General features: G+C 46.9%; 1 protein-coding gene across 7 annotated transcripts in view; it reads left to right on the forward strand.

The window, feature by feature from the left end:
• Positions 1-18956, forward strand: part of KLHL3 (kelch like family member 3) — a 110260-nt gene extending 91304 nt beyond the window's left edge. For all 7 annotated transcript variants that reach the window (XM_041397463.1, XM_041397460.1, XM_041397461.1 and 4 more), the window contains 10 exons: positions 1219-1328; positions 6130-6246; positions 7219-7368; positions 9907-10024; positions 10758-10955; positions 11741-11842; positions 14325-14453; positions 17588-17728; positions 17939-18082; positions 18323-18956. In XM_041397463.1, coding sequence (XP_041253397.1) covers positions 1219-1328; positions 6130-6246; positions 7219-7368; positions 9907-10024; positions 10758-10955; positions 11741-11842; positions 14325-14453; positions 17588-17728; positions 17939-18082; positions 18323-18351 — 1238 coding nt within the window. In that variant the 3' untranslated portion in view covers positions 18352-18956. The remainder of the gene's footprint in view (positions 1-1218; positions 1329-6129; positions 6247-7218; positions 7369-9906; positions 10025-10757; positions 10956-11740; positions 11843-14324; positions 14454-17587; positions 17729-17938; positions 18083-18322) is intronic.
• The last annotated feature ends 382 nt before the right edge of the window (positions 18957-19338 follow it).

Genomic DNA, 19338 nt, shown 5'->3' on the forward strand with positions numbered 1-19338 from the left:
TCAAATACCTTTCTGCTGCCAGATGCAAGTCCAGAATGAATGAATATGAGATTTTGCTCAGAAGTCAGAGTACATCCAGCTTATTATGTGGGGAGTGTTTCCTGCTTCTTAAATATTTGAGGCCTAAAGAGTTCATTAGAACATATGTATGTTTCCAGCATAACAGAGTATTATATTTTATCCACATTCTGCTATTTTTAATCAGAGCCTTTGGCTTAGCTGTGGGGTTTTGGTCCTCAGTAGAGCAAGGAGGGTCTGTGACTGGGGAGTCCAAGTCCAGAGTCCAACTCTACAGCAGCAGCTTTGGTGAGGGGTCTTTCAGGGGCTCCAAAAATCTCCTCTCTGGAAGTTATGCCAGCTCATGTCCCTTTGATGCTGCTTTTTGTCAGGCAAAGCACTTTGCAGATGTGAAAACTCGAGGCAGATCTTGCTGCAGAGAGCTTTTTGGATACAGGAGTCTGAGCTTCTCAAAGCTACAGAATTAGAACTTGAAAGAAGCTGCTTCAGATAAAGTGTCTGAGATTCATGTTTCTGTAATTCAGCCAAAGATAAATGGGACTTAGCAAGTGACAGGTGAGATTAAATTGGCAGTATATGTAAGAAATTCTTGCAAAACTAAAATTGCTGCAGATGGCTAATGACATATTTGACCTAGAAATTATTTTTTAGGAAGTGCTTATTTTGTGTGCCTTTTGGCTAGATATAAAGCTTGACAGATTTGATGATGCTCAGTCATAATTCTTCCAGTTTGGGGTTATATTCATGCTTTTTGTTTTCAAGTGTCTCCCAGAGTTACAGTATAGAGGGATCTGGAGGCAAAAAGGGAGAAATAGTAATATGTACAATTGTAGGCTTAAGTGGAAAGGGGAAAACTACTGGGGAGGTGGATGCTGTGGTGGCCAGGTTATTTACTGCTTTGTATATTGGCCCTTGTCTTAATTGCCACTTCTAACTGTATTTGCCACTGGAATAGTCTCAGTGGCTTTTCAGAAAGTTTAGTATCATTTATGAAAGTATTTCATGGGGCTGGTGCTGCTTGAAATAACATGAGGTTTCTTTATCCTGCTCTGGGGCTGGTTTCTGTCTGTGCTCCACTCACAGCTGCTGTGGGTCTGTCGTGGGTGCTCAGAGCTGTTCTCTCATGCTGTGGTCCTGCCACTGACTGAAAACATGGATTTCATTATAATTTTCTGTTCCCCCTTTTCGTTTGTTGAACAGAGCAGCACTTCCCTGAGGTGATGCTAGGAGAAGAATTTCTTAGCCTTAGTCTGGACCAGGTTTGCAGTTTAATATCAAGTGACAAGCTCACAGTCTCCTCTGAAGAAAAGGTACAGTAAATTGTATAGCAAGACTGAATGTAAGAATGCTGGAATGTTTCTAGTTCTTACACCAGGAACTGTTATCATGATATGCTCCTTAGGGGCCATTCTCCAACAGAGATCATGTGGAAAGGAAAATTAAAATAATGTGAATCCTAAAAGCACATAAAAATGACCTTCACTTGGTTGTTCTTTGCAGGAAGTTATGACTCTCAGATCCATATCACGCTAAAAGCCCTGGGGCTCAGAACCAACTACTTTCCCTCTCTGGAAAACTAAGAAACTCCCATCTGCTGTTGTGTAAAGCATTTAATACCTGCTGTAAAACCTCAAAAAAAAAAGTGAATTTCATTAGGCAGGGGAGGAATATTGGCTTCTGTTGCAGGCTGGCTAGAAAAACAAAAGGAAGCCCAGAACCAAAAGGAAGGAAGGAAGGAAGTATTTTTCTAGTATCTTCAGTGTTTTTAATAAAAAAAAGGGAAAAAGGCACTGGTTAATACTGTTTTTGTGTTGAAATGTTCAGCACATCTTGTGTAGTCTGGAGTCCTGGGGAGCAGGGTGAGCAGTGTTTATGGTGTTTGGTGAACTCCAGCTCCATTCTCTGGTCTGAGTTTCTTGTGTGAACTGCTGCAGGTTTCTGGGGACAGGCACGTGCCTCCAGTCCTTCAGCTCATCTCCAGATTGTCACTGTGGGGAGATTGTAAAGTCACAGAATCAGTGAGGTTAGAAAAGACATTTAAGATCATTGAGTTCAGCCACTAACACAGCACTGCCAGGTCTGCCACTAAACCATGTTCCTAAATGTAAATGGTCACTTGTGGGAGGCCACAGAAGAGCTTGAGGGTTGTGTGGTTTGTAACTTCAGGGCCCTTACTGGGTGTCTGCATTTGGGTGGGCTGGGGCTGGACATCCTCACATGTGCTCTTCTCCTGCTCAGCCCCTCTGGGCTGCACACACACAAGTGCTTGGGCCCAGAGGCACTGTAAAACTCTCCAGAAATCCTGCTCCATGTGAGGTGTGGGCTCAGGGGTGCTCCCTGCTGAGCCCATGAACTCGGAGCCTCCGGGCGCGTTCCCGCAGGCGTGGGGCTGCGAGGTGCCACTGGGGCAGGGCCAGCAAGGGAAACAGCAAATGGCACCAACTCACAGCAGAATCCCTCTGCCTGAGCCAAGCAGCCTGCAAAGGGAAGTGCAAGTTTAGTAACCAATTTTTTCCAGTCCTGTGAAGCATTGTTCAAAAGCTTTTATTGGCCTTGCGCCCAGGGGAATCAAAATGCTCCTTCCCTCATCTGAGCTTTACACAATCAAACCCAGTATTTCTTTAGCTGACTGTAAAAGAACTTGTAAAAGAAAAGATTGTTGAGAATGCAAGGCCGTGGAAGGAAATGTAAGCATAAGCTGCACGTTCAAAACAACAGACCTGAATAACAGGAGAAAGGCAGAAAATGGGAATGGAACATAAGCATGAAATGTGCTGGAGTTCAAAGAAGTGCTGGAAATTGAGGACAGACTCCTAGGCTGCTGTTTCATGTTAACTTCATGATAGACAAGCTGTTTTCCTCACTTTTATTCTTTCTATCTGCTAATGCTTGAGATAGATATTATAAAACAAACTATATGAAAGTATATATATGTGTATACCAGTCCTACATGCACACGTATATCTGTGTGTATGCATGTGCAAAATATTTCAGAAATCTGGCAGCTTAATTGTCACAGCCAGATTTCACAAGGAGCTTTCTTGTTCCTCTTCTTGCTGTGTCTCATACATGTTCTGTGCCTGTGAGCCAGAGCACTGCCATCCCTGGATCACTGAGAAGTGTTAGAGCCAAGTCCTGCCAAGATCAGGGAGGGAGAATTGCTCTTGGAATGCCTCAGGAATTTGTGTGTTCTCCCCTTCCTCTGCCACCCCGCAACTAATACCTATTGGCTTAATAAAATATATCCTTATCCACCAATTTTGGCTTATTTATACCCCTAGGCCATCAGGATGACAAAAATTCTCTGCTAGCACAGAAATCTATTTTAATTGTCAAGTAGTGACAGCATTTTCTCATCAGTCCAAGATTCTTCTCCTTTCTCTTCTGTCCCCCTTGTTGTACCAGCCTCTGCAGTTACACAGGCCCTTTCAGAACAGTGCAAAGGTTTGTTGTCCCTGCTTGCTCTTTTTGCTATAGCTGAGTACACTACAGTGGAAGACAGTTTTACTAATGTTTTCTGTACCTGACCTAATTGGATCTTTTTACTGTTTGCAAGGTAAAAAAACAATATAAAAATAATAATTATTTGTTATTTACTAAAGATGTATGAAGTGGGGGGACTGGAAAATGGTCTCCTGCCAACTCAGAACAGTGGCTAAAGAAATATTTTAGAGGGTTGGGATTTTTGGATTGGGGTTTCTATGCAGAGTCTGGTAATTGATTCATTGTCTCATGCTGCTGACATGCAGCAGAAGCTGATGCAAGGTTTGGCCCTCACTCTTGGGAGTCTCTAACAAATGGATTTTTGGCTGAAGAGACTGGGAAAACATCTGGGCTTGCTCCTTCCTTAGGCAGTATGCAGAGAGGAGATATTCCAGGCTTTTACCCTTCTCCTCCACAGAGTGGGAAATTTACTTCTCCCAAGCTCGGGAGTGCTCCTGCAGCCAGGCAGGTGCCAGCTGCTACTTCAGCTCTAAATCAAGCTGTGTGGGCAACTGCTTTGCCCATCCCACCCTGGCAGCAGGTCCTGCATGGCTGGAGGGTCGCGGGGGAGCGGCAGCAGCTGCTCGGGGTCTGCAGCGGGCACGGCAGGACTGGAAACAGATGTGGCCTTTAAATAGAGATATTGCTGTCTTGGATTAAAGCCTTTTTCCCTTCTCTGAAATTAGGAATCAGAGCCAATGGAAGGTGCCAGAATCTGATTTAAAAAAAAAAAAAAAAAGTTATTTTTAGAGTAGGCCCAGCAGGGAAGCATCAGTGCTGGCCTGACTCAGGAGTGGACGCCAGCACCGAGGAAGCAGCTTATTCCTAGTGCATATTCCTGTTGCCTTACCTTCCTTTAGACTTGTTCACTGTCCTCCTGACCTGTAGCTGGGTATGTCCCAGCCCTGTGACCTGTTCTGCAGCTCAGCCTTTGTGCAGAAGAGGTTAATGAAAAGCCTGTTTGTCGGCTAAACATTTGCTTTATCCTTCTTCCACACTCATTTGCAATTAAAAAAATCTCACAACCCAGTTTCTACTTTAAAAGCCTCATAGCCAAAGTTAAAATGTTTGTTTGCTTATTTATTTTAATTTAAAAATACTTAAAAGCTCTGCAGTATTTATTTTCCTCAGCATTTGCTGTGATTTGATTACACCACTCCCTGTTGGGTTGCTTAAATCCTCATTGCAGTGTCCTGAATTCCAAACAGTTCAGCAGGAACTTTGTTGGCACAGGAAATGAGGCTGGTGCTTTACTGCATTTTAAAAGTATATAGTTTAGCCTAAGAGGAAGAAACCCCTTTCTGCTCTGCATCTCCTTCATGGCAGGATGTGTCTGCCACAGCCTCCTGCAAGTACATTTACCAGCAACAACTGGGGACTGAAAGATGGTGCCCTCATTTTTGGTTGATTTTGTCAAATTAGTGACCTTGGACCAAACAAAATGGTTTCTTGGGGAGCGATGGGCAGGATGGAAAGAAAGAAATAATTATCTGTGCAAATTGGCCTGACCGTATGGTGACCCCAGAAGGAAGCTGAAACCAAGGGCGCTTGCCTGGCATGCTGGAGGGAAGGGCCAGGGATGCCTTTGGGGGAAGCATGGGACAGACAGGGTCTCTGCTCAGCCCCTGGGTAACTGGGCAGTGAGAGAGCTTGGGGAGTGTTGCCTGTAGATGTGCCTTATGTGTCAGAATTTAATTCTGTCTCTGTGGGGAAACTCCACTGCAGTGATCCAGATCCTGCTGTGCAGCATCCGAGACTGCATCAGCCCCTCTTCCTGCCTTGCTGGGTGTTCCAGGAAGCCTTTCCCACTCCCGGTGACATTTTTAGGCCTTTCTTTTGTGAGTGAGGCTCCCAGTTACATAAGCACATGCATATTCATACAGGAGCCCAGAGCGAAGGCTTCTGCTGCGCCTGTGCGTCGCCAGGGCTCTGCCGTGGGGCTGTTTGTGAGCACTTTGTCACGGACTCCAGCTCTGGATGCTTATCTCAACCAGCTGGATCTGGAAGTAAAACTAGATCTTGGTTCAGACCAGAAGCCCAGCGTGCCCTTGTTCCCCAGCTGGAGTATCTGAGTATTTTTAGCAGGGAAATGCAGGCAGTGCAGAGGCTCCATGGCTGCAGGCAGGGCTTGCCCTGTGTGTGGGGGGAACTTGTCCTCAAGACTTTTTGGTTTCTGGGGGCTGGTGGAACTGGTGTAGTGATTAAATATGAGCGTAGTGACTTTACTATGTGGCCAGGCTCCTGGAGGAGGGAGATCTCTGTTATCAGGAGTAATTGTTGTGGCTGATTTAATGAATAATGTCCAGTGCAAATGTCAGCAGGCTCATTAAGTTTCCTGGCTGCCTTCCAGTGCTAATGTCCAAGAAGTATATGATTGTTCTGGACATGTACTTAGCTCTGGGAGTGATACAGCACATCTAGATGTGAAGCTGCTTGTTAACATGCATGGTCAGCTCAGCTCTTTGCTACAGTGCTGCCTGTGCTCTGTGCAGTCACAGCTTTTTGATTTGATAGAGATCTTGCACCCCCTTCCTCTGATGCTCTAAAATCACTATGCTGCTGATTTTGGGTGGGTGACTCTGCAAGGAAGTTGTCTTTTCTCCATTTAATTGTACTTAATCTGTGTAGGTCTTTGAAGCAGTTATCTCTTGGATAAATTATGAGAAGGAATCTCGCTTAGAGCACATGGCTAAGCTGATGGAGCACGTTCGCCTGCCTCTTTTGCCCAGAGATTACCTGGTACAGGTTAGTCTGCAAAGAAATCATCAATACTTGCACTTAAGCTCTTGGTGGCTCCTTTATCAGTGGCTTGGCTGTTTGTGTCTGAGATGGGTAATTTGGTCTGTTGCTGAGTCTGTAAACGGATGAATAAAAACAAAAACTGAAATCAATGTGTGCTTCAGAAACCTTCCTGTAAATGGGACCCATGCTCTGCCAGGCAATGCAGAGAGCAGAGCTGCTGTCCCTGTAGGGGAAGCATTGATAAGTTAATGTCTTGTGATTTTTCACCCTGAAAATACTGAAGTGGTGGTGTTACAAGCTCGCGCAGCTTTTTTCTGTCATGCACAAGCAAAACATCATAATGGAAATATATAATGTATGATAATTTTGGTTTAAGACGTGTGCTGTGCATACATTTGGGTCTGTGTGGCTGGCAGGGAGGCACTCTCTGACTCAGTCTGACTTGGAGATTGTTCTTCATAAATTAATTCCTGGCATCTGGGCCTAGATAATAAGCTGAGAATTCCCAAAGAAGAGGTTGGCATTTGGGCTCCGTGACTGCTGTGCTTTTATCATATATCTAAAAAAGTCAATACAATTGGTATAAAATTGGTATTCATAAGATGAACCCATCATGGTTTTTCTTTTCTTTCATCTGTATCTTCTAATGGAATAAAAGATACTGCCTCTCTTTAAAAATTCTGACTCAGATAAAAGAAACCACTTACTGAGGTGAATTCTCCTCTGCTGCATCAAGTGTTTGGCAGAGGGTGATAAAACACTCACTTCTTGTGAGTGATCTTGGGAAAAAGTGAGAAGCTTGGATGTTGCTGCATGTGCTTCTTTGGGAAGAGCTGGAAGTCTGTGTTTGTCTCTTGCATTTTTTTTTAATGTTGGTACATTTGAAGGGAAATTCCAGGTTACATGTTCTTTCCACGAAGCTCCCTGTGACCTGTGCCAGTGTAAATGATCTTTGTTGTGTGTGCATGTTCTCAGACAGTCGAAGAAGAAGCTTTAATCAAGAATAACAACACCTGTAAAGACTTCCTTATTGAAGCCATGAAATATCATTTGCTTCCTCTGGATCAAAGGCAACTAATAAAGAATCCCAGGACAAAGCCAAGGACCCCCGTTAGCTTGCCAAAGGTAAGCTGAGCTTGTCACTTTGTGTCACCTCACGCCTGTGCCTGGTGGCATTTTCAGTCCTTTGACAGGAGATCCAGTGCTTGCCGTGTTACTTTTTACTGACTCAGTGGCTGTGCTTGGAAGTGTTTTACTCCCTCTTCTGGCATGGCCTATGCCCAGCAAGGAACATAATGAAGTTGAATAAGCTTAGATAAACCCTTAGGGGAAGGAGTATCTCTGCTCTTGTAATGTTTTGTGGCTGGTGGCTCGCTGAGCTGCGGAGTGGCTGCTGGAGAGCTGGCAGGGCTGGCTGAGGTTGCTGCTGCCTGGTAAGAGTGTCGTGGAGCCCTGCTGAGGAGGGTCACAGTAGGTGTCTCTTCCTTTCCTGTATCCATAATCAGAAGCCAGGAAAGCAGGAAACAGCAGCACCCAGCCCCGTGGGCAGGAAGTCTGAAGCGCATTTCAATAGACTCAAAGCAGCAACTGAATAAATAATCCTTGTTACTCCCCATGTTTATCCTGCAGGCCTGGGGTGCTCCAGCCACCACTTTATTAGTGAAGGAAAAAACCACCACAGGAGCTTTTCTCTGTGCCCCAGAGATGAACACAGTTTGGCACAATGTCTCTCAGCAGACTGCCACTGAAGGTGCTAGTAAGCATTTGGAGATTCCAGGACATCAAAACCACAGTGTGCTATTTTTCCAAGCACAAACAATAATGAGGTTGCTTTGTGGGAGGGTGTATGAGATCTGTGCTGTTTTTGATATTTGGATACTGGACTGTCCTTTGAGAAGTTGTGGTTTTGCAGCATGTGTCAGTGTCCTTTCTGCCCGCTGTTGCTGAGATGAAGTTGGTAGAGCTCAGCTTTGGAGGTATCATGAAGGGCTGACATGGCCCTTGTTCAAGGACTAAAGTAGTTAAGGATAAAAGGAACAGCAAATCAGTGAGTTCAGAGGTTCTCAACATTTTTATAGCATGACCTAGGAGTATAAACCCAAATCCTTCTGCAGGTCTTTCCTCCCTTCTTTTGAACTGTGAAGAAAGGGAAGGAGGTGATGATCTTTCAGCAATCCTGTTACTGAGGAACTTTCATCTGGCCTGTTGGTCCTGCTGATGAGGGATTATTGTCTGCTGTGGAATCCCTTAATTCTGTAATCGTGTGAAGCCCTGTGGCTTGCCATGGGAGACTGTTACACAACTAGTAGTCAGCCTGTTAATTTAGACTCAATTTGGTTCCTAATATAATGTTCTCATCTCTGTAGATCAAACAGGCCACTATTTCCATGCTCTTCAAATTCTTTAAATTGCTGTCTAGCTCTCTACTTTTAAAGCAACCCTGCTTGGGGTTGTTATCTGAGTGACCCAAGTGACAATCTTATCCCCTCAGCTACTCCCAGCTGCCTTGCAGAGCCTAAAGCCAGTTTTCCAACTACTCTGTATCTATATTTGAGGACCCATTATTTTGTTTCTAGCTCCTTGGCCTTGTAAAGATCAGATTGTCTTGGGTGATGTTTGTCCCACTGATTTGCTGTGATAAGGGGAGCAAATCCTCCCTCTTGCTGGCTGTGGAGGGTTGAATGAAATGTGTGCTGAACAAAGTGCAGGTCCAGCTGCTTGCCAGTGCAGGTGTTTTGGGGGCTGGCAGCCTGTGCAGGGGTTTGCAGTGCCCAGCTGGGGCTCAGAGCCAGGGCACCCTCGAGTGCAGAGCTGCAGGCTCCTGGCACCAATGTCCGTGGGGAATTTGTCTTCTGGCAGCAGATAGGGCAGATTTGGGAAGGACGACACTGCATGCTTCCCTGGTGAGAAGACCAGATATTCTGGTCTTCTCACTTCCCCACCAGTGCCCACCCCTTGCTGTTGGTGGTAGTGGAGTCTGGGGCTGGATGAACCTGAGCCAGCAGAGTGGTTCTTCCACTCCTGAAGTTGCCCTTGACCACCCTGACATAGCTCTTCCCTACCTGTAAGGAATTCACGGTTTAATTCCCGTATTTCCTTCAGTACCTGTGGCAGCCAAAAGCCTTAATGAAGCTGACAAATCACATCCTTCAGCAGCCCAGGCCCCCCAGGTCGTGGCAGTTCTGGTGATTTCCCTGAGTGTCGCCTTCCCCGCAGGTGGCACCGCAGCTGTCACGTTTTATTTGCTGAGTGGCATTGATTATTTTTAGCACCACCATGGAGATAACGACTAAACAGTGGGCTGCCAGTGGAAATTATGCTGGAATCTTCCTCACTTAAAAATACTTTTGCAGTGAGTCTTGGGAATGCTGTGGTGCCAAAAGGTTTTGTATTTCAAGGAGAAATTGGGCAAGTTGCCCACCTTGGACACGGTGAGGAAGGGTAAATGGGGTGGCCATATTTAGCATGCATTAAATTGGAGAGAAATTTTTCCCCCTTGAAATATAATTGCCTGAAATAAGTGTCCCTGCAGAGGCTTCTGGCTGGCCTTCAGCACATGTTTTGGCAGCTGCTCTTGATCGGGTTGTGGTGATGGTTTCTCTGCAGAGAGCAGCTGCCTGGGGTCATGTCTGAGGTTTTCTAGCTCTCCTCTTCCCTCTGCAGGTGATGATTGTGGTGGGTGGGCAAGCACCCAAAGCCATTCGCAGTGTGGAGTGCTATGATTTTGAGGAGGAGCGGTGGGATCAGGTTGCTGAGCTTCCCTCACGGAGATGCAGAGCAGGTAAAGGGAACTTTTGCTGCAACCTTCTTTGTTTCCCTAATGCTGCTCTTCAGCACTGGATGGATGTCCTTAGTCCTCCCTTTAGCTTCCTCTGTGCCCCTGGCCTCAAGCAGCACTTTCTTTTTGCCATGTCTTCTTCTTTCTCTGCAGACATCTTTCCCTTCTTGTTCAGGTGGATGTCCTGCTCTCTAATGGCACTCCTGCCTGTCAGCCCTCCCACTGTCTCCCTTCGTCATCTCTCTCTCCTGGCTGTTCCTCCATCAGTGTTTCCCCTCCTCCTCCCCTGTTGCTGTCTTGGCAGTCCACAGGGGTTCAGTTTTTCTTGCTGGTTTCCTAGTGAAAATCAAAGGAGCTGAGTCAGTCTCTCTTGGTGCGGAGGAGTGGGTGATGGAGAGCAGATCTTTAAGTTGCGAGTGTTCCTCTGAAAACATCTGACAGAGTTGTGAATGTGCCTCACCATTTGGTGTTCCCTCTGGCTCACAGAATTACTCATTCAGGTGTGAACTCCATCTGTGCCTTATGCTGCCATGTTTTCATGTACATTTCACCTCCCATATGACACATATGCTTTATCACGCTCGACTTCAACACTGTTAACCTGCCGAAAACACCAAAGCCTCGCCGTGTTCCGCTCTCCCCAGCCGCCTTTCACACCCTGGCCGGCCAGCACGATCTGGGCAGGTCCTGCTCTCTTCCCAGAGAGTTTGCTGTGACCCCTCTCCTCTTTCCTCAGGCGTGGTGTTCATGGCTGGCAATGTCTATGCCGTGGGGGGCTTTAATGGCTCGCTGCGGGTGCGCACGGTGGACGTGTACGACGGCGCCAAGGACCAGTGGACGTCCATCGCCAGCATGCAGGAGCGGCGCAGCACGCTGGGCGCCGCCGTGCTCAACGACCTCCTCTACGCCGTGGGCGGCTTTGATGGCAGCACTGGTACGTGGCTGGGCAAGCAGCAGGCAGTGCCTGACCTGACCGAAGTGCTTGCAGAGATTGCAGAGCTTTAGAGCGGTTCCTGCGCCCTTCCTCTAGGGTTCTGTGGAGAGGGAGCCGCAAATGGGGTTTGGTGTGTGTTGTAACTACCCACGTGCGTGTTCTGGCCTGTCAGTAATTGCAGAGAATCTCACCCTTATTATTTTCTTTCGGCCTCATTCTCTGCATGATTATGCTTTTTCAGGGCTGAAAAGGGATTTTTTTTCCTTGTTTCAGTTAAATTTTTCATAGCAGCATGAATAAAATACTAGCAAGGAATTTTACAGGGTGTGTGTGCCTGGGATTTATCTTGGCATAGCTGCGTGTTTAGATTCACACCTCTGCCTCTGCTGTAAAGCTCTGCCACTTGATTAAGCCCTGAACTAACTATTGAAGCAGGGTCTGGGGGAATTTTTAAACCCTTGCATGGATGTTTTGTAATGTTTGAAAGGATGTGGGGCTTTTGGGCTTGGAATTTGGACTCTGCTCACCTTGGTGGCCTAGCACATTGGAGAGGCAGCAGTCCAAGGGTGGGGGTCATGGGGTGACAGTTTTCCCAGCCACTGAAGAAGTGGCATTGACAGTCTGGTCCCAGCCTGAAAGTCAAGGGGTTAGGAAGTGGGATTGCAGGAGCATGGTGGGAATTACGGGCTTGGGAGGTGGTGGAAGGCAGATGAAAGTGCAACACCAATCTTTTTTTCTTCTCTTTTTTTTTAATTAGAAAACCTGTGTATCCCCTTTTTAACTAGGTCTGGCATCAGTTGAGGCCTATAGCTATAAAACCAATGAGTGGTTTTTTGTGGCTCCCATGAACACAAGAAGAAGCAGTGTTGGAGTTGGAGTTGTGGAGGGTAAGAAAATGAACAGCCATTTCCATCAAGCAAATGTTACTGTGTCAAATAGAAGCCTGAATGGTTAAGTGCAGTAGGAGGGAATGGCAAGAGCTATTCCCCACACCAGTTGGGAAAGATTGATTTTATATGACGTAATTGCTGCAACTTTTTCCATTCTCTTCTTTATCTCAGTGAAAAATCATGTGTAGCTTTCCAAGAGCCACAGACCTGTATCAGACTAGCCCATGCCTCCTGTGAATGCAATCAGGTGTATGCAGGTTTGTTTGAATCCAGATTCTCCTGGGCTGGTTCTGGCTGGTGAAAGCCAGCACTGCTGTGCTGCTGCTGCCGGCAGAGGCTGCGTGGATGGAATACCCATCACGGAAAATCTGCTCAGCCAGAGAAACAGGAGCAGAGTTTGTCCCACAGCCCCAAGCTGGTGGTTTGGCAGGAATACTAAAACCTGTGTTTATTGACATCAGGCAGAGCTCTGCTGAGGTTCCTGAATGAGCAGGGGCTGACGATAGCAAAGGCTGTGGCAGCTCAGTGAGGTGGGAGGCCTGGCAGGATGGTGGCAGCTGCTGGCACCTCTGGGTCAGCAACTTGAGGGAGCTGGAACTGAGCAGCTTGGTTTGGACTCAGGAGAATGAAAAGTTTAAGTAGGAACCATTTCTTCCTTTACAAAATCTATTCTGAAGTAAGTGAAAGGCTTTATTTGAACTTGTCTTTATTGTGGCATAGCACTTTCCTGTTAGTGCAATGCAGAGCAGCTTTGGCACAAGCCTTAATATAAACCATATAAACCATGCTTTACAGTGCTTTGGTTGGACCTGTTTGAGTGGGAAGTACATGGAATATGTTAGTGTACATGAAATCTGTTTATGTGAGAAGAACAAGGGAGATAAAGTCAGAATACGTAGTGGTCATTAACTTAAATTTGCATATTTAAGAAGCACCTCCTTCAAAATTGGCCCATGCTTGGGAAGTGCTGGGCTGCTGTCAGTCATTGGAATTTATTCAAATGGCTTGAATGCAGAAAAAGTATTAAATATGGACCTGAGAGATGCGTTTCTATGGACAGATTTTCTACTGAACACTCATGAAATCTTTTTCCTTTGATTTTTTTGAGAACACAAGTGTTGCATATGTTGGAGTCCATGATAAAAATAATGAGGACATGTGGTGGGCACAAGAACTGCTCATACTGGTGTAGAAAATAAACTGCAGCCTGCAGTTAATCCACAGGGTTCATCTGAATGTGACAAAAATTGATCTGATGATCAATTATATACTGAAAATACCTAATAATCCATGCCAGCGAGGGAAATTGATCTTGTCTTGCTTAGATTGGCATTCTTGCCTGATTCGCTGACAAACACCAGGCAGGACCAACAGCACAAATAAGAGTTTGAAATGTTACTAGAGACAGGAAGATGCAGAAGGAGGCCATGAGTGGGCCTGAGAGAGAAAGAAAAGAGCCAGCTTGTTCTTGGAATCTGCAAACATCCAGAAACAGGAGGATGCAAAAGCCTAAGGGTGAAGATAACTGCTGGTGGGAGTCTTGTGCATGCAAAGAATTGCACAGCTCATTCATGGCCAGGCTCTGCTGTCATCGATTGAGAATTGATACAATTTCTAGGTTTTGTACAAAAATTTAGGTTAGAATTTTCCTACATATTTGTTGGGCTTTTTTAATTGTTGGTCACTGTGGCATCTAGGAGACCTGGACTTGAACCAGAATGCCTTGTGCTGGCTGCTTTAGTAAGAAGAATCCTTCTCTGCCCAGAGAATTAACTGCCTAAATGCAAAACAAGCTGATAGATGATACAGGGAGACAAGGGGAGAGGACCAGTCAGGCCTGGGAACAGAGGACACAGTAGAGCATCAGCCCTGTTTCATGCATGGTGCAGTCCCATGATATCTGATTGTGCTTCTCTGGTCTCAGTAAGTGTGTGTCTATCAGCTTTCAGTGAGTTGAGGCAGGGAGGGCTGGATACCTCAGGAGACCCTCACACCACAGTGTGTCCTGTGCTGTCATCACTGGGCACGAGTGACCAGCTGGCCTCAGCTGGTCACAGCATCTCTGGGTTTCCATTTGGCCCAAGTTCTACAAAGCCGTGTCTGGGTTTCTTTGCAGGTATTATATTATTATAAGAAGCTATTTAGTATTTATTGCTCATGTGATGCTGTAGTTAATGGGCAGTGACAGCCTTTGACAGCATACCTGAATGGGGGGAACTGAACATGCCTTGATAATCCTTCTTCTCCTGGGCCAATAAGCAATTTGGAAAACCGTCTGTTGACTTCTGATGAAGCTGCTGTGGTGCATCCTCGTGCTGCTGACAGTTTAACAGCTTTACAAACAATCACTCCTGTGGCGAGTCCACTCCAGATGCCTTTGCTAGGCTTTTCCCCAGCCACCCAGCAGGTTAGGCATGTCCTGAGGCAGGGCCTGTCGCCAGGCTGTGGCTCTTGCTGAGCCTGGCTGTGTGTGTTGCAGGGAAGCTGTACGCCGTGGGCGGCTACGACGGCGCGTCGCGGCAGTGCCTGAGCACGGTGGAGCAGTACAACCCCGCCACCAACGAGTGGACCTACGTGGCTGACATGAGCACGCGGCGCAGCGGGGCAGGTACTGCTCAGCACGGGCACCACACCACCTGCTCTGCTCACACACAGGGAGGAAAAGTGGCATTTGCCATCGCTGGGCTTGCAAGTGCAACCTCTTGTGTGCCCCACTGCCCGTGAGGGGGAAAATTGTAATGGCTTGGAATCTCTCAGCAGCTCTCCCGGCTTTGACTAAACCTGCCAAACTGAGATTGATTTCTGGATTGATGAAATAATGGTCGGTGTCTCAAAGTAGCCCTGCTAGCAGATGCATCTCACTTGTAAGCCAGGAGTTCCCTTTCTAAATCTCCAGCTGCAGGCACAGGAAATCCAAGCTGCACCTCCCTGTCCCCTGTCATTGTAGGATTTCAGAGGAATTTTCATTTTGGATCTTCCTGCAAGCACCCAATGGGTGCTTTGCAATGCAAACTTCATCTGCACATTGGGTGATGTGTAGGATAACAAAATTCATCTCAGATTGTCCCTGCTTAGGTAGTTTTTAGTTGGTTTTTTGTTGGCGAGAGTTGGTGATCTGGAGGATTAGAGGAAAGGACCTGTTGTAAAACGATTGGATTCTAGTCTTGATGGTTTCTAATTTCCTACATGATCTTGGGCCAGGTAGCAATTTGTCTTCTCTGTGATTGTTCCTCTCTGAAAGGGAGAAGAGCTCTCATTCACTGCATGTAAAATCATCTTCAGGTGAATGGGAATTTGTCACTGTTGATCCTAATGCTCAGTGTGTGCTTCCCTGCTATTAAATTGTGCAGGTAGCCACAGGCAAGCCTGGGGGCTGCTCTTTGGGGCTGAAATGACCCTGCAGGTTAAGCTGTGGTGGGAGTTCCCTTTTGAGCTGGGCAGGTTGAGGCTGCTCCCTACACCCTGTCTCTCTCTCCTCACTCCAGTATATTTTCTGTAGCTCCAGGTGAGGTAAATATGGACACACTGTTGGTTTGAGTTCTGTTGAAGAGGTTTGTAGTATCTGCTTGATGCTTAAACCTAGTCTGGTGCAGCCTTCCAGGAGAGCAGAATGAGTGTCTCCTATTGTTGGCAGTGTGCTGAAACAGCAAGAATTTTGTGGCTGTAGTGAAATGGATTTTAGTGAGTTGTCTTTGTTGGAAACACTCTGCTCTGAGTGCTGCTTTACAAGTGTTTCTCCACGTAGCAAGTCCTTTGTTAGGAATGCTCATACTCCTCTGCCAAACTTCTTTGCAGTTTTCTGTTCCCCACCTGAAAGCTGAGCTCCTCACACTCTGGTGATCCCACAGAGGCCCCTGCAGCAGGGACTGGAGGGGACTGCCCAGTGCCACCAGCAGTGCTGCAGCACATTCTGCTGTACACTCCAGCAATGACACCGTGCTCTGCGCTGCCATCCCCGTGCTGACATCTAGTGGGGCTGGGGACAGCTGTCCCCAAGTCTCTGCAGGCACTGAGGCTGTGGGGATGTGCAGGGGCTGCCCAGGTTTTATAGAATCATACATTTTTTTAGATTGGAAAAGACCTTCAAGATAATTAGGTACCACTGTTAACCCAGCACTGCCCTGTTCTCTGCTAAACCATGTCCCCAGGTGCCACATCTGCACATTTTTTGAACACTCCCAGGGTTTGCTGAAGTAGTTCACTTCCCCTGCTGGCAGGGGTGTCCTGTCCCTGCATGCCCTGTTCTCACTGCACAAGGAGGCAGTTTCATGTGAAAAATCTTGAGTGTTTCCGACTCTTTTACTCTCTTACTTGCTAAATTAATTTACTCATTAAATTATTTCTTACAAGTATAAAATTTCCACTAACAGCTGAATATAGTCAAATACCAAGGTGCTGCACAGCCAGGCTGCTGGGCTCAGATGCAGTTAAGTGACTTTCCATTTCCCAGTGACCTGGGAGACACCTGCTACAGCTCAGGAGCCAGGACACACATGTGGATGTGTTTTGCTCTTCCCGAGTCCTGCATGCTGGAGTACTTCAACCACACCAAGGATGTGGCCCAGTAAGGTGGATATTTATGGCAGTTAGAGATTAATTGTACATTTGCCAGAGGTGACCCATGAGTCCCAATGTCATATCAGGATTTCAGCACTTGGTACAGTGAGAGATGGCTGGTCAAAACCAAACCCAGCAGTAGCAAGCTAAGGTAATTTGGAGAGGGGAGGGGTGACATGGTAGATCTATGTACCTGTGCCCAGATGGGGATGCTCCTGATGGAGCAGCTGAGCCTGGGTGGTGCCTGTTCTCTGGCTCAGCAGCTGTTCCTGCCCTCTCCTTTCCTGACCAGGAGAGATTCTTGCACAGGGACCAAGTCAAAAACCTGTTGCTGTCAGGCTGGCAGGGCCCCTCTCGTCCCTGCATACTGGTTAATGTCCATGGTTGAAATAATGTGATTCAGATCTGTTTCTGTTTTACTAACATCCCACCTTGTTAATTTTAATAGAGGCCTTTGAACCTATTAACGAAGATATGTTGCTGGAAGTTTTAACTCTCACGGATTGGTGAACATTTTAATTAACTAATTTACTTAATATTAGGCAGAAGTAGCTTTAAGATCCCTGTTATTCCCAGAGATTTGGCCAGGGGCCTTCAAAAATGGCTTTGAAGATGGCATTGGAGGCACCTTGTCTGTGCCAAGTGCTGCCAGGTTTTGGGGTGGGAGTGGGAGGAGAGGAATCAAGTGGCAGGTTCAGGAGCTGTAAGTTGTTGAGGAGAGGAGCATCATCCAAGGGATGAAGTCATGTGGCACAATGAAAAACATTTTCCTGTGGCAGCAGGAAAAACAAAAGTCAAAGTCCTGAAAGGGGGAATCAGGCTAAAAGCAGAGGGTCCCATGGCAGAAAATATCAGGCAGAGGGAAACAAGGTGGGGTGGGAGGCAGAGAGCAAGTGAGTGCAAAGAGATGGAATAAAGGCAGAGGAATGTCATGGGACTAGACTGCTGGTCTTGGATAGCCTGACAGCTTCCTAAGAGGGGACATCTGGCAGGCATTGCTGTGCAGGTTGCTGTAGTGCCACGGGGTGGGTGGGGGCAGAGCTGACCATGTGCCTGCTGATCTTGATGCACATGTGGCCCATGTTTTTGGAAGTGCCTTGGAGAGGCCAAGGCCATGCCCAGTAGCAGAACCAGGGATGTGCAGCCCTGTCCCTGTGCTGTGGCTGACCTGGCTGTGCTTGGCAGGTGTTGGTGTGCTCAGTGGGCTGCTCTACGCCACCGGGGGCCATGACGGGCCCTTGGTGAGGAAGAGTGTGGAAGTCTACGACCCAGGGACAAACACCTGGAAACAAGTAGCAGACATGAATATGTGTAGAAGAAATGCAGGTAACCATGATAAGCCTTTCTGTGGTGGTTGGCTCTCTTGTCTATGTGTGGTTTTTAATGCATTTGGTGTGCTCGTGGTGTGTGTGATCAGTGTTGTAAAAGATAAAAATGGGAGTTGAGGGATCTGCTTGGGGGTGAATTGGAATGTGGCAGCAGCGTGCTGTGGGGGATGAGCTAGCCCATGTCTCACCATCTGTGCTCTGCTTTGAGGTGTGTGTGCTGTGAATGGTCTCCTCTACGTGGTGGGAGGTGATGATGGTTCCTGCAATTTGGCCTCAGTGGAGTACTACAACCCCAGCACAGACAAGTGGACCTTGTTGCCAACCAGCATGAGCACAGGGAGGAGTTATGCAGGTAAACAGGCAGTGGGAGAGTGGGCGGCAGTGGAGTCATCCCTAAACCTGAGGGCTGTGCTCCCTGAAGCTTTAATTTTGCTTTTTTGGTATGTTTTATGTTGATTTCAGTAGGAGAAACTTTCACAGAAGTGGTAGACATCTCCCTCGTTGCTGGCCTTCGGCTTTGCAGAATGATTGTAGCCACGTGGCAACCCAGGAGCTGCTCCTACATAACTGTGTCTGTCTGTTCTTACAACAGGTGTGGCTGTGATTCACAAACCCTTGTGACACACGATCAAGCCAATGTGAGGAGCAGAAGTGAAGTGGATCCAGCTAGGTGGTGTTGGGAAGATGACTGACCTCTGACTTGACCCATCTCATTGCTGTTAATGTCTTAGCATGACAAGTGATACGTTGCCAGCATCATCCACTCTGCAGTGGATTGCATAGCCAAGTGAAAATCCCTCTGGGGACGTGTTCCATGCTAGACACGAGGTGTTGCTTGTTATCTGTGGTGCAATCAGCTGTTCTTCTCGATGGCATGTGTCCTGAGATAAACACTGTGCTTGGACTGCAGGCACGGGATTTTTTGTGTGAAACAAAACTGCTACGTTTGGGCATGTGAGTAAAAATGAAAGTTTCTGGATTTCTTCCCTACTGATGCTCCGTGCACATTGTTGGTTGAACTACTTACTCACTGTGCCTGGAGGGTGGACTTTATACTGGCAGGGGAAACTTCTGAGTTCCAACAGATAAAAACAGCAGAAATGGACTGGAACAGGGTGGTCTGGCTCGAGTGTGACGCTGTCTCAGCCATACGTTTGTACATGCCACTGGACTGCTGTATGTATCCCTGAAATGCTTGTGGAAATAAACACCATGTGGTTTTTCTACTTGCCATGAATGCTGTGTGCTGTGCGTGACGGGACCTGCTGGGCAGTGCCTTCCCTGGGGCTGAGCTCTGCACCTGAGCCACACAAACCTTCCCAGCCCCACACAACACATGCTGCTCCCACGGGGTTTATTGCTCCTGTGAAACAAATGTTGCTTGAATAGAAAATGTTCCCAACCCACACTTTTCAGCTGTGCTGAAAGCTTCAGTTCTAGCTCTGTCCAGCATCTCAATGCCATTTCATAATAGAGCATTTAGATGTTAAAAAAAACCTTATGGTGCCATTAATGTAGAGACATTCCATACAGCAAGAGCCCTCTGTCACCCAAGCAGGGATTAATGAGCCAAGTAAAATACCTGCAGTGTTTTAATGCTTCCAGAGC

The sequence above is a fragment of the Onychostruthus taczanowskii genome, unplaced genomic scaffold, assembly GCF_017590055.1.
Source record: "Onychostruthus taczanowskii isolate IOZ18803 unplaced genomic scaffold, ASM1759005v1 scaffold14, whole genome shotgun sequence".
Lineage (NCBI taxonomy): Eukaryota > Metazoa > Chordata > Aves > Passeriformes > Passeridae > Onychostruthus > Onychostruthus taczanowskii.